Below are 16,915 nucleotides of genomic sequence, written 5' to 3' on the forward strand. Positions count from 1 at the left end.
ATGACGAAGTGATCTGAGACTATAGCGACTGCAATTTATTTAATTCTATTTAGCCAATCCAAAACCTTATTTCTTGTATTCAAATGATGTAATCTTATTTTTAATGTGGCACTTTATAGATTTTACATGTAAAGTTTTTTTTACATGTCATTAATTAATATATTGTGTATGAAAACATTTTCTTTTCTTTTTTTGTGAACAGTATGCATTGAGAGGAATGATTTTTAGTTTAAGACCTGAAAGATGCCTGGAAATCAGTAGTTGTACAGTATGTTTGTTTGCTCTTAAATACGGTGTTCCAAAACGATTATAGCAGCTAGAACAGAGGTAAAAGTGGAAGGAAAAGATGGAGGGAAAGAATGAGTCACGATACAGAGATATGGAAACGACTGAAAGAGGGATGTGAAATGCAGCAAGACTGTTCGACGTAGAACGATGGATGCCATACGCGGGAGGGAGGGAGGATAAGAGGCAGACACGCAGCAAAAAATAGCTTAGAGGGAGAGTGCGTGGCAGAAAGCCGGTCGTTTCTCTCGTGAGTTTGCACAGGGCAGACAGCCCTGCCTCTTTCTGTGCTACGTCACAGCAGAGCTGAGTGAGCAGGACTACCCTGATGCTGAAAGGAGGAGAGGAACACTTTAGTCTGCTCAAGTGGTACTGTGTGCTGCATCTCATCTGTGGATCTCCTATTGACATCACAGAGCTCACCTCGCCAAATAAGAGATTAGGCTCGTATATCAAAGATATAAAGTCTTCCTCCTGCTTCTAAACTCTCAAGACCTTTTGGACTGTTCTTCATCTTTTTGCTCCTGTCACTCATTCAGCTGTCACTCCGAGCTCTGGGTTCACAAGATACAGCTGTGCCTTTTACACTGGAGGTCAAGTAGATTTAAAGCTGGATCTTATCAACTGAGGACTCCAACAAACAAGAAACTCAACCAGAGGATTTATTTGATTCTAGAGTTGTTCAGGACAACTGGAGGACCACTGAATAGCTCAGCATTAATTTACTGGCATAAACCAGTCTTATTTTTAATGTTAGTTTTTGCAGGTTGCCGGGTAACCTTAAGACTTTGACTGCAGATGTGGATCATCTGTGCTTGTGGAACATTTTGACTGATGAATCAGAAATCGTGTTAATGATTGTTTTCCCCAGAGGTGCCGGCAAATGGATACCTCATCACTGCTGACTCACCATTGGTCCAAAGATGCCATGCTCCAGCTCCCTCAAGTTGGAGTTAAAGCTTTTAAAAGTGATTCTGCCTGGGAAAACATCATTGATTGGAAGGAATGAAAACATGACGAATGTCTCGCTTGCTTGAATAGATATCGGATCTCCAGTTTGGTTCAAAGGGATGCTGAATGTTTATCTTGTGTACTGCCAAGAATGATGCAAGAAGTAGCTGTCATCTTTGGGTCATCCCTTGAGAGCAGAACATATATATGCTCCCAAATGCTGCCTCTCATTTCTTCAGGAAGAGCCTTAGGAACTGCTTGAAACATTTCCCCTGTTTTAAACCAAGGACAAACTCATTGATTATTTTCATCTTTGGTATTTCACTTCCTTACTTTATTTTGACCCCTCAGACCTTTTTTATTTTTAATCAGAGTTTTTTTTTTCCTTTGGAATGAAGTTACACTTACCATGGGATAACTAAACATCAAACTAAGTGCTTTGATTAATCTCCTGTACAACATGGTTGTGACTCGTCTGGAGTTGGAGCTACGCTACCAAGGCAAGAAGTTACGTGGCGTGACCTGGAAGCTGACTCGATCAGAACATGGTTTCCTACCAGAGAGCTCTTGGCTCATTGGGGCGCAGGTTATCGTACCATACCTCATATCAGGACTTGGAATGGTCTCCGCGGGTATCGTTATGGACCTTATACAAGTAATTATCCAAGAATAATGTGAATAGATGTGTAGAGTTGGGTACCATCGGAAGTATTTTGATTATCGTGTCATGATTGTTGCTCAAGGGCACCACCTTCACGTCATACTTCCCTCTTTCTATAAAGAGGTGATCTTTCGTAGGTTAACCTGAAAGTGGTGTTGTATTGGAGTAGGTGGAATAACTTTTGAATATCAAAGAGATCAAAGAATATTTGAGCAAGCTCCCTACTTCACTAATTTCGATTCCCAGTGCTGAAAAACAAGCAGTGAAATTTGAGACCCAGTCCTGTTAATGGATGTTTGGGAGAAATGGACTGACCTCACTTATAGATTCTGATTGTGGGATGTTGTGGAAAGGTGGGTGGGTATTTGCATACCGAGTACAGACACGTATTGACAGCTGTTGCTATGAAGAATAGATAAACGGTCTAGTCGGAGAAAAAGACCTTTTTGTTTTCCTGCCCCTCAGGTATTCACAAGCTTGAATTAGTTCAGACTAATGCTGGCCTTAGTTAAATATAAGATATTTGTCTCAGCTACCTTTTTTGTGACTTGACCTGCTTTCTGAACTCAGTCCGTGTTGTTGAGAGCCTTAAAAGAAAAACCCTGAACTGGTTAAACAAGAAATGCGTGTGTTGTGATTGCACATGTGTGCACAGCTCTGCCGGTTCACTGTTGACAGTGCTTTTTTCTGATTAACAGATGGAGTCTTGTGTTACATCCACCTTTCTGAGCTTTCTAAATCAGATTTAGACCAGAGAGAGAGACGAGAGCCTTGGGATTGCATTGAACAGTTAATTCAATAAGTGGTTTGGAGATGAGAGAGAGAAAAAGAAGGCCAGAGAGGGAGATGACTTTGTATATACACTGCATCTCCCTTGAAATTGTCACAAAGTTCTTTACTTAAAAAGGTAAAAACAAAAGTAAAGGGCTTATGTCATCCAGGTCATAGTAATTTAATGATGAGAGGTGAAACATCTTCAAGAAACTTAAAGAAGGCCAGTCACTTTTCTTTCCAAGCTCCTTAAAAGTAAAAAACCTTGTCACAGTTGAAGTGTTCCTCATCCATTGCTTTGAAGCTGATGGGTAGTAGTTCTGGTTACCTAGGTAACCCTCCAGTGTATTCACTGCCCTGTCATATGTCCATCCCTGGTATTCTGTACTGTTATGGGAATTCCCCTCAGTCATTCTATGTTCAGACTTGGAACGTACCAACTTTGCATCACCAGCATTTTGCAGCATAAATAAAGAATGGTTCAGGGTCACCTGATCCAGACACATAACTGGTATGGCAGTCCATTCTCCCTGCAGCACGGACTACACTGCCCATGAGGCTACATTCTTTAGGGCGATGCCTGTAACACTCTGCCTATTGCCTTCATATTAAATATTTTTTTAATAATATTTTTTTTAAATATTCCTTCACGTCATTATGCGGGCTGCAAGTAGGGGTGACATGGGCCATGAGATTGACACACAGGCATTAGAACCTCTTAATTGGTGTTTTGTTTGGGTTTCCACCGGCGTGGAATTACCAAAAATAGAAAGAGCATAGTCTAACATATGAAACAGGAAAAGACCGCCGTGTAATCCATTCATTTCAACAAATAATAATAATAATAATAATAATAATACATTTTATTTGAGGGCGCCTTTCAAAAACCCAAGGTCACCTTACAAAAGAACAACATTAATAAAAGAAGCAATAGTCATAAAATAAGTTAAAATTGCAAAGCAGAACTTGACAACAGGTAAAATCAGCACCAAAGCGAATAAGCCAGTTTGAACAGATGTGTTTTGAGCTGTGACTTAAATGCGGGAAGAGAGTCCATATTTCTTATGGCTGGAGGAAGAGAGTTCCAGAGCCGAGGAGCAGAGCGACTGAAGGCTCTGTTCCCCATAGTGGTAAGACGTGCGGACGGAACAGTAAGATGAATAGCAGATGAGGATCGGAGAGGGCGGGAAACACTGGTGATATGGAGCAGGTCACACAAATAGGAAGGAGCAGATTTATGGATATACTTGTACGTGAGAAGTACGATTTTAAAGTTTATCCTGGCTTCTATGGGCAACCAGTGAAGCTGCTGAAGAACTGGGGTAATATGAGCTCTTGACGGAGTTCGAGTTATGACACGAGCTGCAGAATTTTGAAGAAGTTGGAGTTTGTGAAGGGACCTTTTAGGGAGACCAAATAAGAGGGAATTGCAGTAATCAATGCGGGACGTAATAAGACTATGGACAAGGATGGCAGCAGCATGGGAAGGCAAGGCAAGGCAAGGCAAGGCAAATTTATTTGTATAGCACAATTCAACAACAAGGTGATTCAAAGTGCTTTACAGAGACATTAGAAACAAAAACAAATAAAAAGCATGATTTAAAATTGATTAAAACAAGCAAACAAACAAACTAACTAAACACACACATTTCACACCTGTTCGCGCGATCTGAACCCTTATCGTAAGGGGAGCTACCAGTCCTTCTGTGGACGAGCTACTTTCTATTTTAAATTCCCTGAATTTAAAATACTCTCTAGACCCAGTCTAGACCCAGTTGGGGAGCTACCCAGAGCTCTAATCCCACACCTGTTCGCGCGATCTGAGCCCTTATTGTAAGGGGAGCTACCAGTCCTTCTGTGGACAAGCTACTTTCTATTTTAAATTCCCTGAATTTAAGGGAAGTAAGGAAGGGGCGGAGTTGGTTAATATTACGTAAGTGGAAGTATGCAGACCGGGTTATGTAATTAATGTGGGACTGGAATGAGAGAGTATTATCAAGTATGACACCCAAACTCTTAACCTGAGGGAAGGGAAGGGTGGGGGAACGTTCAATGTTAATGGGAAAACTTGGGATTTGGTTAAGATAGAGGCTGTGCCAATGAGTAAAACTTCAGTTTTATTACTTAGTTTAAGAAAATTGGAGGAGAACCAGGATCTAATCTCGATAAGACAGTTTGAGAGGGAGGGAGGTGGGAGGGATGAATTGGGGTTAGAAGAAATGTAGAGCTGGGTGTCATCGGCATAACAGTGAAAATGTATATTATATTTTCGGAATATATGACCAAGATGGAGCATGTAAATAATGAATAAAAGGGGCCCTAATACTGAACCCTGGGGCACACCAGCAGAAACAGGATGGAGACTTGAAGAATGGAATTTAAATTGGATAAACTGAGTGCGGTCTGAGAGATAGGAGGTGAACTAGGCAAGGGGGGTATGACTAATGCCAATGGATGCTAACCGGTTCAGGAGAATATTGTGAGAAATGGTATCAAACACCGCACTAAGATCAAGAAGGATGAGGATGGATAGGAGACCAGAATCAGCCGCCATCAGAAGGTCATTAGTAATCCTTAACAAAGCTGTTTCTGTGAAATGATTGGGGCGTAAACCAGATTGAAATTGTTCATAGAGATTATGGTTATTGAGGTGTAAGTGAAGCTGAAAGGCAACAACTTTTTCAAGAATTTTTGAAATAAAGGGGAGATTTGATATAGGGCGAAGATTATCAAAGTTATTGGGGTCTGCACCAGGCTTTTTGAGAGTTGGAATAACAGAAGCCTTTTTCAGTGATTCAGGAACGATTCCAGTGTTCAGGGAGGAATGGATAATACTGGTTATGAGAGGAGCTAACGAGGGAAGACAGGCTTTAACTAACAGAGTGGGAAGAGGGTCAAGGTGACTGGTGGATGATTTAGATTTTATAATAAGATTAGATACATCAGATTACAAAGTAACTGTAATCTGAATACCACCTTTTTAAACAGTAACTGTAATGTAATAGAGTTACTCATATTTTGTATTTTAAATACGTAACGCCGGTACATGTATTCCATTACTCCCCAACACTGCAGATAGTTCATAATAATACCCCCAGAAATACATGTGCAACAGAATCGGTCACAAAAAAACCCACACCTGAGCTTCCTCCTTTTTGTCACTGCGGGCTCTTTAAAAATACAGACTGTACTTTTTAAAATGTCACTATTGTTTTTAAAACCCAGTTTGTCATTAATGGTCACAGTGGTGAGGGGACCAGAAAAACTATAGAGTACAACATTAATAACAAAACATGAGCAACCAGACTTTTAATGTAATGAAGCAAACTTAACACATTACAAATCCCCAGCAAATATTTGGCTTGAGACCTGGCTTGTAATTGGCTAAAAGAAGTGTATTTGTTACACAGAGATACTGTTAGTAAAGGAAAAACCAGTTATTATTAAAGACCGAGCATAAAATACTGAATTCTTCTTGAGTGTAAAATTTTCTGAAAATATCATTTTTGTGTGTCTGAAGTACCTGAATCAGTCAGCGACAGCACCAACATTAGAAAGTCCCTGGAAGTCTACAGTAGCACTGAGCTGGCTTATGTTGGCTTTTGTCCCATCACACTCGCACTCACAGTCAAGCAGCAGTATTATAGCAGAAGTGGGACATGTCCCAAGATAGCCTCTGTGTATGACAGACGTCAGCCAGATTTAGCAATCCAGAACCTGAGAGGAATTGGTATGAATAGAGATGCACTCACACCAGCACACACACTCCTCTACCATTGACAAGACTGACATTCAGTTCTCTTATTCCCTTGTTTGGATCCATTCACCTTCATCACCTGTTCACTATTGTTTAAATAGGTCAGGAGGCAGAAATGATCCAATTGGTTGCAAACACTAGAGAGTGCAGAATATTTAAAAGAGCAATAGTTAGCACGTTCATAATGGTTAAAAAACATTTTAAAATGTGTTCGGGTCGTTCTTGTATGTGACAAACCACTGGCTCTGGTTAACTAAGCTAGCTAACTGGCACACAGTAATCAGTAACTGATGGGTTAATTAATATTTGTGTTCCAGGTGTTGGAAACAGGAGAGATAATGAATTACTGCTCATCAATATGTAGCTCCATTTGTAGGGTTCAGAACATCATGGAAATGATTCATAACCTTTAAGAATGGAAAGGGCATGGTATTTAGATTGACCTGTACCGAAATGACAAAGTGTGAAGAAGGCATGTCATAAACATACTTCATCACTTATGAAACAAGTCAGAGGCAGTGATGGACATGCATAACTTCCAGTGGAACTGGGTTTCTGACATTTGATATGACAGCCAGAGAATTCAGAGGAATATAAAAAAAAAAAAAAGCTCTGCTAGAACAGGGTCAGTCAAATAAAGGTTAAATTCATTCTTATATTAAGTCTTGTCACTGCGCTTTCTTTGTAAATACTGACAACACATATCAAAATCCTGCAATAATAAACCTAATAGGCACTAGGTTATTACTCACAAATCCCGAAACCCCAACATTCAGACGACCCCTTTGATCAAGTACTTGGCAACAGCAGGAAAGAAAAACTCCCTTTTAACAGAAAGAAAACTCTGGCAGAACCAGGCTCAGGGAGGGGCAGACCTCTGCTGGTACCTGTTGGGAGTGAGGAGAAAGAGAAGAGGATAAAGGAAAGAATAGAAAGATATAAGCTATATAAGCATTTTCTAAAAGGAAGGTTTGAAGCCTAATCTTAAAAGTAGAGTAGGTGTCTGTCTCCTGAATCCAAACGAGGAGCTAGTTCCACAGAATCGAGGCCTGAAAGCTGAAATCTCTGCTCTCAGACTGCAGGTTTACTTTTGGTTCTCAGAGTTTCTAAAAGTAGAATTGGAGGAAAAGTGCTGTATTAGAATATTGTGGTACTATAAGTTATTTAAGATGTGATGGGGACCGATTGGTTTGGATGTTGCGTCTGAGAAGAAAGAATTAAAATAAACTTCTGGATATTTTTTGTGCTTATTGTGCTCTGTCCTTTGAACCCAGTCCTCTGTAAAAGCCTCGTACCACAGAGAGACAACCATTCAAGCTTAATCATACTCCTTGCTGCCAATTTAGAATCTGTTGGCTCCATGTAACTCTGAATTCAAGTTGACTTTAGGCTCTGCAAGGTTTATTATAGGAATGCGATCCCCACTATATATATATGAGCTAAAGATTTATAGTTTCATGGTTCCCACACTGTGGCTCCGAGTACATCTGAAGTTTAAAAGCAAGAAAGAGAAATTCTATAACTTCTCTGTTTTCTTCAACATGCCATCCAGGATCAGCTGAGTCAGCTAGTTAAGAAGCTCATGTAGGTGGTTGTACACCTGCATAGGTTATTTCTCCCCTCTGACGGGAGCTATATTTGTTGCAGAAATTAATCTTTTGAAGTTCACACAAGGATGTATTTGCTATAAAACAATAGAGTCTTCACTGAGCACAAGCTGTTTTTTTAAACATGCTAGCAATAAATAATATATTATATCTAGCTCCTGTTATATTATATTTTATAATTGACTACGTCACCTATTTAACAAAACGTCTTATCAAACTTTTACTGACCTACTTTGTCAGTCCCCTCCACTCTTCCTTCCTTCCCTCCCTACGTGGCTGTCACATCTTCACATCATTCTGCTCTTTGTAGCTGTGTTCTTGTATAATCGCATTTATTTAAAGATCTAAACCATCATGAGGCGGACTCTGTGAACTGCACGTGTTCTAAACCCAGTGAAGCTGCACGGTATGGCGTGGCGGCGAATGCTCAAAGGAGTGGAAACAGAAAGTAGGCTACTGGGTTAGTCTAGAATATCTGATTGTCTTTCGTAATTCCATAAAGAAGTTTAATCAGGTGCAGTTGTTTTTATAATGGGAATATGTCAGGCATAATTAGTAGGAATGTTTGCTTTGGTTTTGTATTTTTTGCACTGCTCTGTAATTGTTTATTCAGTATCTCATTACACAATGTGTGTGTTCCAGCACTGGGAGGTGTTTAAGGTGATCACAGAAGTTTTCATCCTGGTTCCAGCTCTGGTTGGACTCAAAGGAAACCTGGAGATGACCTTGGCTGCTCGCCTCTCTACCGCTGTAAGAAAGTCTAAGGGTTATGTTATAAATTATCTTATGTTATCTGTGGTATGAGCATAAATCGAATTGAACATTTAACCTCATAATCCCCTCATCCTCTAGCTCAGAGTAGCTCCTCAGAAATACAATGCCTCTATAACATCTACAGTGGCTTGCAAAAGTATTCGGCCCCCTTGAACTTTCCCACATTTTGTCACATTACAGCCAAAAACATGAATCAATTTTATTGGAATTCCAAGTGAAAGACCAACACAAAGTGGTGTACACGTGAGAAGTGGAATGAAAATCATACATGATTCCAAACATTTTTTACAAATAAATAACTGCAAAGCGGGGTGTGCGTAATTATTCAGCCCCCTGAGTCAATACTTTGTAGAACCACCTTTTGCTGAAATTACAGCTGCCAGTCTTTTAGGGTCTGTCTCTACCAGCTTTGCACATCTAGAGACTGAAATTCTTGCCCATTCTTCTTTGCAAAACAGCTCCAGCTCAGTCAGTTTAGATGGACAGCGTTTATGAACAGCAGTTTTCAGATCTTGCCACAGATTCTCGATTGGATTTAGATCTGACTGGGCCGTTCTAACACATGGATATGTTTTGTTTTAAACCATTCCATTGTTGCCCTGGCTTTATGTTTAGGGTCGTTGTCCTGCTGGAAGGTGAACCTCTGCCCCAGTCTCAAGTCTTTTGCAGACTCCAAGAGGTTTTCTTCCAAGACTGCCCTGTATTTGGCTCCATCCATCTTCCCATCAACTCTGACCAGCTTCCCTGTCCCTGCTGAAGAGAAGCACCCCCAGAGCATGATGAAAAATGAAATGAAATGAAAAACTAGAATATTTGAAGAATATCTGCTGTGTGTGTGTGTGTGCGTGTGGTAATGGTGTTGAATTGTGTTTAAAGAAAGATTCGGATCTCAGTACTGTGAATGCTTAATCAGCAGTCACACTAATGAGCTAGCCACAGGAGGAAGTAGATGCCAAATCCAAACAAAGAATCCTTATAACTTATAGATGTTTCCACCCAAAGTCCAGCGCCCTAAGGCTTTACGAACAACGATGAGAGAGAGAGTCAGAGCCATAATCCAGAACATGTTAGATGAGCTGCTACAAGAAAGCTTCAAGCAGCTAAAGACAGAAGTTGGTGAGGTAAAGGAGGAGGAACCATCATGAATGACCCTGCCTAGGATGCACCATGGCTAACATTAAAAAGTCCTATCAATGGCTAGAAAAGGCTATCTTAAAGGACAGCACAGAACAAGTCCCAAGGACCAGATCCATTGAGGCAGGAGTCACACACACAGCTGGACCCAAGTTCCAGATTGTGCAATGTGGACCCAGAGACATCCAACACACAATAGAAGGTTGTAGCCAATTGTAGTGTAGTGATTGGGACAGTGTACAGAAATAATTGTACCATAAATGAAATAAAAGTCCCCAACTCCTGATGGGAGACACCACCAAAGGTGGTTGAGAACAATATGAGTAAGGTCATGTTGGACTTTTGAGTTCTGGATGGACCAGCAGCTCCTGGCGAACGAGATGGATATAGTGATGCTTGACAAGCAGCAGAAGACGGCAGTTGTGATAAATGTGGCAATCCCAGCACACAGCAACAATAGAGGAGTAGAGGGGCTGAAGGAGTTACTGGGGCAGACGTAGAGGGTAAAGTCGAAAGTGGTCCCAGTGGTAATAGGAGCATTAGGAGCTGTAACCCCCCAAACTGGAAGAGTGCTTCCATCAGATTCTTTGCACAACTCAGAGGTTTCTGTCTAGAATAGTGCAGTCCTAGGAACAACGAGACACTGCACAGGACCCTCAAACTCCCAGGCCTCTGGTGGAGAGGCTTTAGAACTGGGGTGTCCAACTCCAGGCCTCAACAGCCGGTGTCCTGCAGGTTTTAGATGTGTCTTTGACCCAACACAGCTGATTTAAATGGCTAAATTACCTCCTCAACATGTCTTGAAGTTCACGAGAGGCCTGGTAATGAGGCCTGGCAGGGTTTAATAAGAATATTTTCTTCTTCCTGCTCCTTTTCACACATGGTTGTAGTGCTTTGTTGATAGAAAGTGTGGTTGGTTTGTTTGATCTGTTTTACCAAGTGTGAAATAAATAAATAAATGAAATGAAATAAAATGAAAACCTGCAGGACAGCGGCCCTTGAGGCCTGGAGTTGGACACCCTTGCTTTAGAAACACACACTTACCAATAGGGCTACGATGGATACATTGGATGATGATATTAAAACATCTACCTTTTCATATTATACTCTATCATTTATGTCATGCTGTTGCAAAACACACTGTTTACTGCAAGATATTTTTCATTGCCTATGAAATTATGCCGCAAATTGGTCTCTGCCAGTCACCAAAAACTACAAGCCTCTTCTGCCATCAACGCAAGTATCATGTGAAAGAGTATGGAGAGAGTTTATGAATAAGAAGCAAAAAGTTGTCAGGTGCTAACAATAAACCACAAACCCAAACGTTAGAACAGGCTGCCATGTATATATATATATATATATACATATCTATATATCTTAACAAAAAACTTTCTTCTTTCAGACCTGTGTTATTTGAGTGAGAGCCTTTGCCTCAACATATGAATCATGACTCCATGTTTGCAGGCTAACACAGGCCAAATGGATGACCCTGATAAACAATGGACCATGGTGTGCAGCAATCTGGCACTTATTCAGGTAAGGTATGCCGGGGAGAAATTTACACCCAAAATATGAAAAGAGTAAATAATGGGCTGGACTGTCACTGTTCAGAAGTTCAGGACTCCTGTCTTCAGTTTGCTCTCTGCATTGTGTTTAAGTACAAACTCACTCCACTTCAGTTTTTTAGGCTAAACGATTCCTGAAGCCATTTTTTGGAGAAAAATGTGCCAAAAAATATTCACTCATAAAAATTGCTGCTTCCAACATCTGTCCGTCAGTGTTCTGAATGTTAAATTCACTATCCTACTTTAGCCGGGGCCTGACGCTGCTGTGCTCTGTCCTGTTTCGGCAGGTCCAGGCCACAGTGGTAGGATTCCTCGCCGCAGTGGCAGCAATTTGTTTAGGGGCGATTTCCAGAGGAGGCATTGAACTGGAACAAGCAGCTGTCCTGTGCGCCAGCAGTATCACCACCGCCTTTGTAGCTGCTCTGTCTTTAGGTAAGTAAGCTGCGGGGATGTTCTTTATTTGGAAATTCGAATAACAGTCAGTTATTCTAGCATATAGTCACCCAAGCATACAGTTTCGTTTAGGGGTCAGGGGTCAAATCGGAAGCTGTAACTAGAAGAACCAGATGAAGCATTCACTCCAGAGTACCAGCTGTACTCACATTCTTCATGATGTTATGATAGTCAAACTAGACACATAAAAAAGGCACCATCAGTACCTCCTGACAGAGGAACTTTCTGATTGGATGTAAGATACATAGTTCTAAATAGCTCTATATAGCTTTATTATCACTTTGACCTTCAGATCAATCTGTTGAACTTGAGGTCAGAGGTCAAATGTGTCATGATATTTTAATCTTTATACAGGACTTTCTATATGTGGGCAATACACACCACACGTGTAATAATCATAGTTTCTATGCTATAAGGCTTTTTGCCAATTTTCAACCAATAAATAAAGTTGACTTTGAAGACCTCGGTGGATTTAATAGGTTGTTAACATGACCCCACTCCACACTCCCACAAGGTTTTCTCAGAATTCACAAAAAACTTTTCAAGCTGTCATGTTGACAGACAGAACGACACACACCCATGCAGATGCTACCGTTTTTAAGGTCTTAATTTAAGCTGCTAGGTGTGAATGTGATTCGTTGTAACTATAACAAACAATACGTAACAGTTTGACAGTTATACAAGCTAATGTTATTATTCTGACAGTGTTTTAGGGTGGCTTCTCATTGTTGTGAAACAAATTTCAATCAAACAGCTTTCATCTGTGTGCCTGTCCTTATATTACCCGTCTCAGCATGCACTCCCCGAATAATCCATAGTTCATGCTCACCTTAAGTGTTCTGGTGTTAAGCAGGACTGATGCGTGAAGGAACAAAACTGTCCTTGTTTCATTTTCTGCTCTGCAGGGGAAACCTCGTCACTGTCTCTCTCTACACTGTCATTTCAGTTTCTCTGTAATTCGTTTTTTTACTCATACCCTTTTGTTTTTCTTTTCTCTTTCCAGGCCAGCTATCACTCTGTGAGACAGGTTGGCGTGTTGACAGTTGTCTTTGTTGATATAGAAAAACGAACAAATTCCAGCTAAAAGCTTCCGTCAGCATTCTGTTGTCTCACAAACATGATGAAAGAAGCTGAATTGGCTCTTTCTTTCTACAGTTGTGTTTTCCCCGTATGTTGATTGAAAGTGTAAGCGTCTCACGTCTTTTGTGTTTCTGTCCCTTCACACTCTGTTGTGCAGGCCTGGTGATGATTGGAGTGATCATCGGCTCGAGGAAAGTGGGAATCAACCCTGACAATGTGGCCACTCCCATTGCTGCGAGTCTGGGGGATTTGATCACCCTGTCCCTGCTGGCTGGGGTCAGCAGCGCGCTCTATGAGTATAAAGGTGAGGAAAAAGCCGAGATGTCAGTAGCAACTATATGATCTCAAGCTCACTGGGTTTCACTAAAGTTCCTGGCTTTTTTTTACTTTTAACTGTGCGTATTTTTCCTTATATTCACAAACCTATGGCTGGATTAAAAATTTCATTTTTCACACAGCTTAGAATTGACCTTTGGAGTATGTCCAGATCAGCATCCAGAATTTACAAAAAAATTAAATAATAATAATAAAATTAGTTTCTAATATTACAGATCACTAGCACTGCTATTGTTAATGTCTGTGTGTGTTTGTTTGGATGTGATGTCCTAGGTGTCGCCCTCTGGTGATCTGTGAAGTATTTGGTTTGTGGCTGTTCGCCTCCTTAGCTCTACCCACTTGTTCTCCTTCATGACCCAGCCTTTGTGCTTGATCTGTTTTGGTTGCATGTTTTCTTTTTTTTCTTTTTTTGTTAATAAATGACATCTCTCAGAAAGTAAATGGGTGTTGTGTTACAAGCCACGGCCTTAACACAGTTTATTGTTTGAGATAACGGTTGTGGCCCCGGAGCTGCGTAGCACGGTGCTTCAAACGAGGCAACACAGGCTTTTTAAATTCATCCCATTGGTGCTGCTACTAAAAATCTTAGATGAGGTGAAATCTTGGACAAGGTCAGAGGTCAGTTTTTCTGATAGTCTTGTGAGTGTAATAACTGAAGAAGGAAATCGCCTAGGTTTTCAAATTTATACCATAGATGCCCTCGGCTGGGAGGCTGAGGGGTAGCACTGGTGGCTGCCAGTGACAAGTGAAAAACAAGTGATACAGGGTATTTTGGTGCCCTTGAAATTTGGAAGGAAAGATTTAACTGACTTTTTTCTGCCAGAAGATGGCAGCAAAAGGCAGATTTTTCCACACACACTGTGAGAATGCACTGTGTATACACAACACACACTGTAGTGTGTGTGCACTGTGTATCAAAATGACACCCTGAGACATTTTGATACACAAAAAAAGGGTGATTATAGATGTGTTCCTCTGCATCTAGTTATTTGGCATATGTGATGTAAATGTACATATGTGTGAAAACCCCGGAGCAACCCTCCCAAGGGTTTAAAGTTTTATTTAATCTATTCTAATCTAATAACTTCAATCTCAGCCAAACCGATTTACTCAGGAACAAATAAAAACACTGAAATAAGTCAAACAATAACATTTTTAGGTTATCTAAGTGAGTTATATATCATGTTTAACCTGAGTAGCGAAAGACCGCGGGGGTTTGAAAACGATGTGCTGGGAGTTCGCTGTTCTCGTCGGTTCAGATATTTAAAGTTTACACAGCTACATTCTCGCCTGAAAATATGCTAAAAGTTTATATTGTGACCCAGAAAGTTTTAAATATTACTCTTATTACTCTAAGTAGCTGCCGCCATTGTTGGAAACTGGAATTGGCTGGGCCGCGCTATGAATTCTGGGATATGGTTTTTCAATTCTGTTGTCCGGGTGGAAAATCAGGAGAAATTCGAGAGAGTGGTGGCTCAAGGAGATTTTCGGGAGGAGCATTGAAATTCGGGATTCTCCCGGAAAAATTGAGAGGGTTGTCATGTATGTGTACAGGGGGGATAAAATGCCAGTATCATTTACATCACAGACTTACTGTATATGTAGTATAAAACTGTAAAGCCTTTAATGTTGTGTTGAATAACATTTTTCATACCCATGCAGACATGCCCATAACTGACTGGATTTGTCTCCTTTTTTTCTTTCTTTCTTTGGAGACCTTCAGTATAATGTCTTTGTCTCTCTGTCTCTCTTTTTTTAGACATATGGTACCTGTCACCTATGGTGTGTCTGGTCTTTCTCTGTCTCATCCCGGTCTGGGTGTTGGTGGCCCGACAAAGCCCTCAGATCAGAGAGGTTCTCCGTTCAGGATGGCAGCCCGTAATAGTGGCCATGTCCATTAGCAGGTAGACACTCAAACACTTAATCTAGAATAATAATAAACAGCACTTTATATGTGAATAGATTTGTTTTTTGTGTGTTTATGGCTCTTGCACATATACAGGCCTATTAAAAAGTATTTTTTATGACGTATGAAGTCTACTCTTACTTCTCCTATAAGAATTAACAGGCTGCTGCTTAGCCCTATAAAGTGTGAGCAACTTTATAGAGATCTGGATCATTCATGTGTCAAAGTGGAAAGACATTAACAATCATCTGAGAGGAGCTATTGTTGCTGCCCATCAATCTGGGAAATACTATAAGGTCATTTCCACAGCAATTTGATGTCCATCACTTAACTGCCAATCTTCCCACAAGTGGAGTGAAGAAGCTGCAAGACCTCAACAAGCAACACATCTTGTCCTGATCTAAAGAAACAGCTGAGCAACAAAATCAATGACATATATCCAGTGGCAGTCTGGAAAGGGTTACAAAGCCATTTCTAAGACTTTGGGACTTTGACAGAATGAAGGTGACTGTGAGAGCCATTGTCCACAAATGGAGGACACTTGGACCAGTGGTGAACTTTCACAGGAGTGGCTGACCTACCAAAGCTAGTGCAATAGACCAACGTCTCATCACGGAGATCACAAAATAACCCGGAACAATATCTAAAGAACCGCTGGTCTTAGTTTAGGTCAGAATTCATGACTCAACAATAAAAAAGACGCTTGACAAAAAGTTCCAGGGAGAAAACCACTGCTGACAAACATGAGCACAAAGGCTCATCTCACATTTGCCATAAACCATCTTGATGATCGCTGAGACTTTTGGAAAAATATACGTTTTGGAAAGTTTGAGTCCCGTTACGATTGGCATAAAACTAACAAAGCATTTAATTAAAAAGAACGGTATACCAAGTGTAGTGTGACGGTCTGGGATTGCTTTGCTGCTTCAGGATTCGGATGACTGAAGCAGCAAAGCAATCCCATGATGGAACCATGAATTCTGCTCTCTACCAGAAAATCCCGAAGAAGAATGTCTGGCCATCAGTTTGTGCCCTGAAGCTCAAGGGCACTCAAATTATACAGCAGGACAATGATCTAAAACACACCAGCAACTCCACTTCGGAATGGCTTAAAAGGACAAAATGAAGGTTTTGGAGTGGTCTAGTGACACAAATCCTAAAAGCAAAAGAAGAGAGAGCCAAAATTCCTCCACAACGATGGGAACGAGTCACTGCCAGTTATCACAAATGCTTCCTTGTAGTTCTCACCGCCAATGGTGGCACAGCTGCTTATTAGAATTAGTGGCTGTTACTTTTGTCTGTAGGGCAGGTAGGTTTGGAGAGCTTTTCATTTAAAAACAGCATCTGTGTTGACTGGGGTTACGTTGGTCTAATAACATTGGTTTGATGATGTGAACTCTGTAAGTGTGACAAATATGGACCAAAACTAAGAAATCATGCATCACGCTGTATGTACAGCATATGAGTACATAGGTTGTATTGCTGTGTTGTGATTGCCTTTGTGTTTGTGCTGTCCAGCTTTGGAGGCCTTATACTGGACAAGACAGTGAGTGATCCCAACTTCGAGGGTATGGCTATCTTCACTCCTGTCATTAATGGTAAGCAGGTCTCTAAAATGAAACGGTGCCACATGTA

The 16,915-nt window shown here is 40.8% G+C and overlaps 1 protein-coding gene across 4 annotated transcripts in view; it reads left to right on the plus strand.

The window, feature by feature from the left end:
- LOC113013215 (solute carrier family 41 member 1) overlaps positions 1 to 16,915 on the plus strand; it is a 38,505-nt gene that overhangs the window by 8,412 nt on the left and 13,178 nt on the right. For all 4 annotated transcript variants that reach the window (XM_026153937.2, XM_026153938.2, XM_026153935.2 and 1 more), the window contains exons 3-8: positions 8,675 to 8,782; positions 11,405 to 11,476; positions 11,793 to 11,937; positions 13,196 to 13,342; positions 15,134 to 15,278; positions 16,799 to 16,878. In XM_026153937.2, coding sequence (XP_026009722.1) covers positions 8,675 to 8,782; positions 11,405 to 11,476; positions 11,793 to 11,937; positions 13,196 to 13,342; positions 15,134 to 15,278; positions 16,799 to 16,878 — 697 coding nt within the window. The remainder of the gene's footprint in view (positions 1 to 8,674; positions 8,783 to 11,404; positions 11,477 to 11,792; positions 11,938 to 13,195; positions 13,343 to 15,133; positions 15,279 to 16,798; positions 16,879 to 16,915) is intronic.

The sequence above is a fragment of the Astatotilapia calliptera genome, chromosome 20 (assembly GCF_964374335.1).
Source record: "Astatotilapia calliptera chromosome 20, fAstCal68.1, whole genome shotgun sequence".
NCBI classification, from domain to species: Eukaryota; Metazoa; Chordata; class Actinopteri; order Cichliformes; family Cichlidae; genus Astatotilapia; species Astatotilapia calliptera.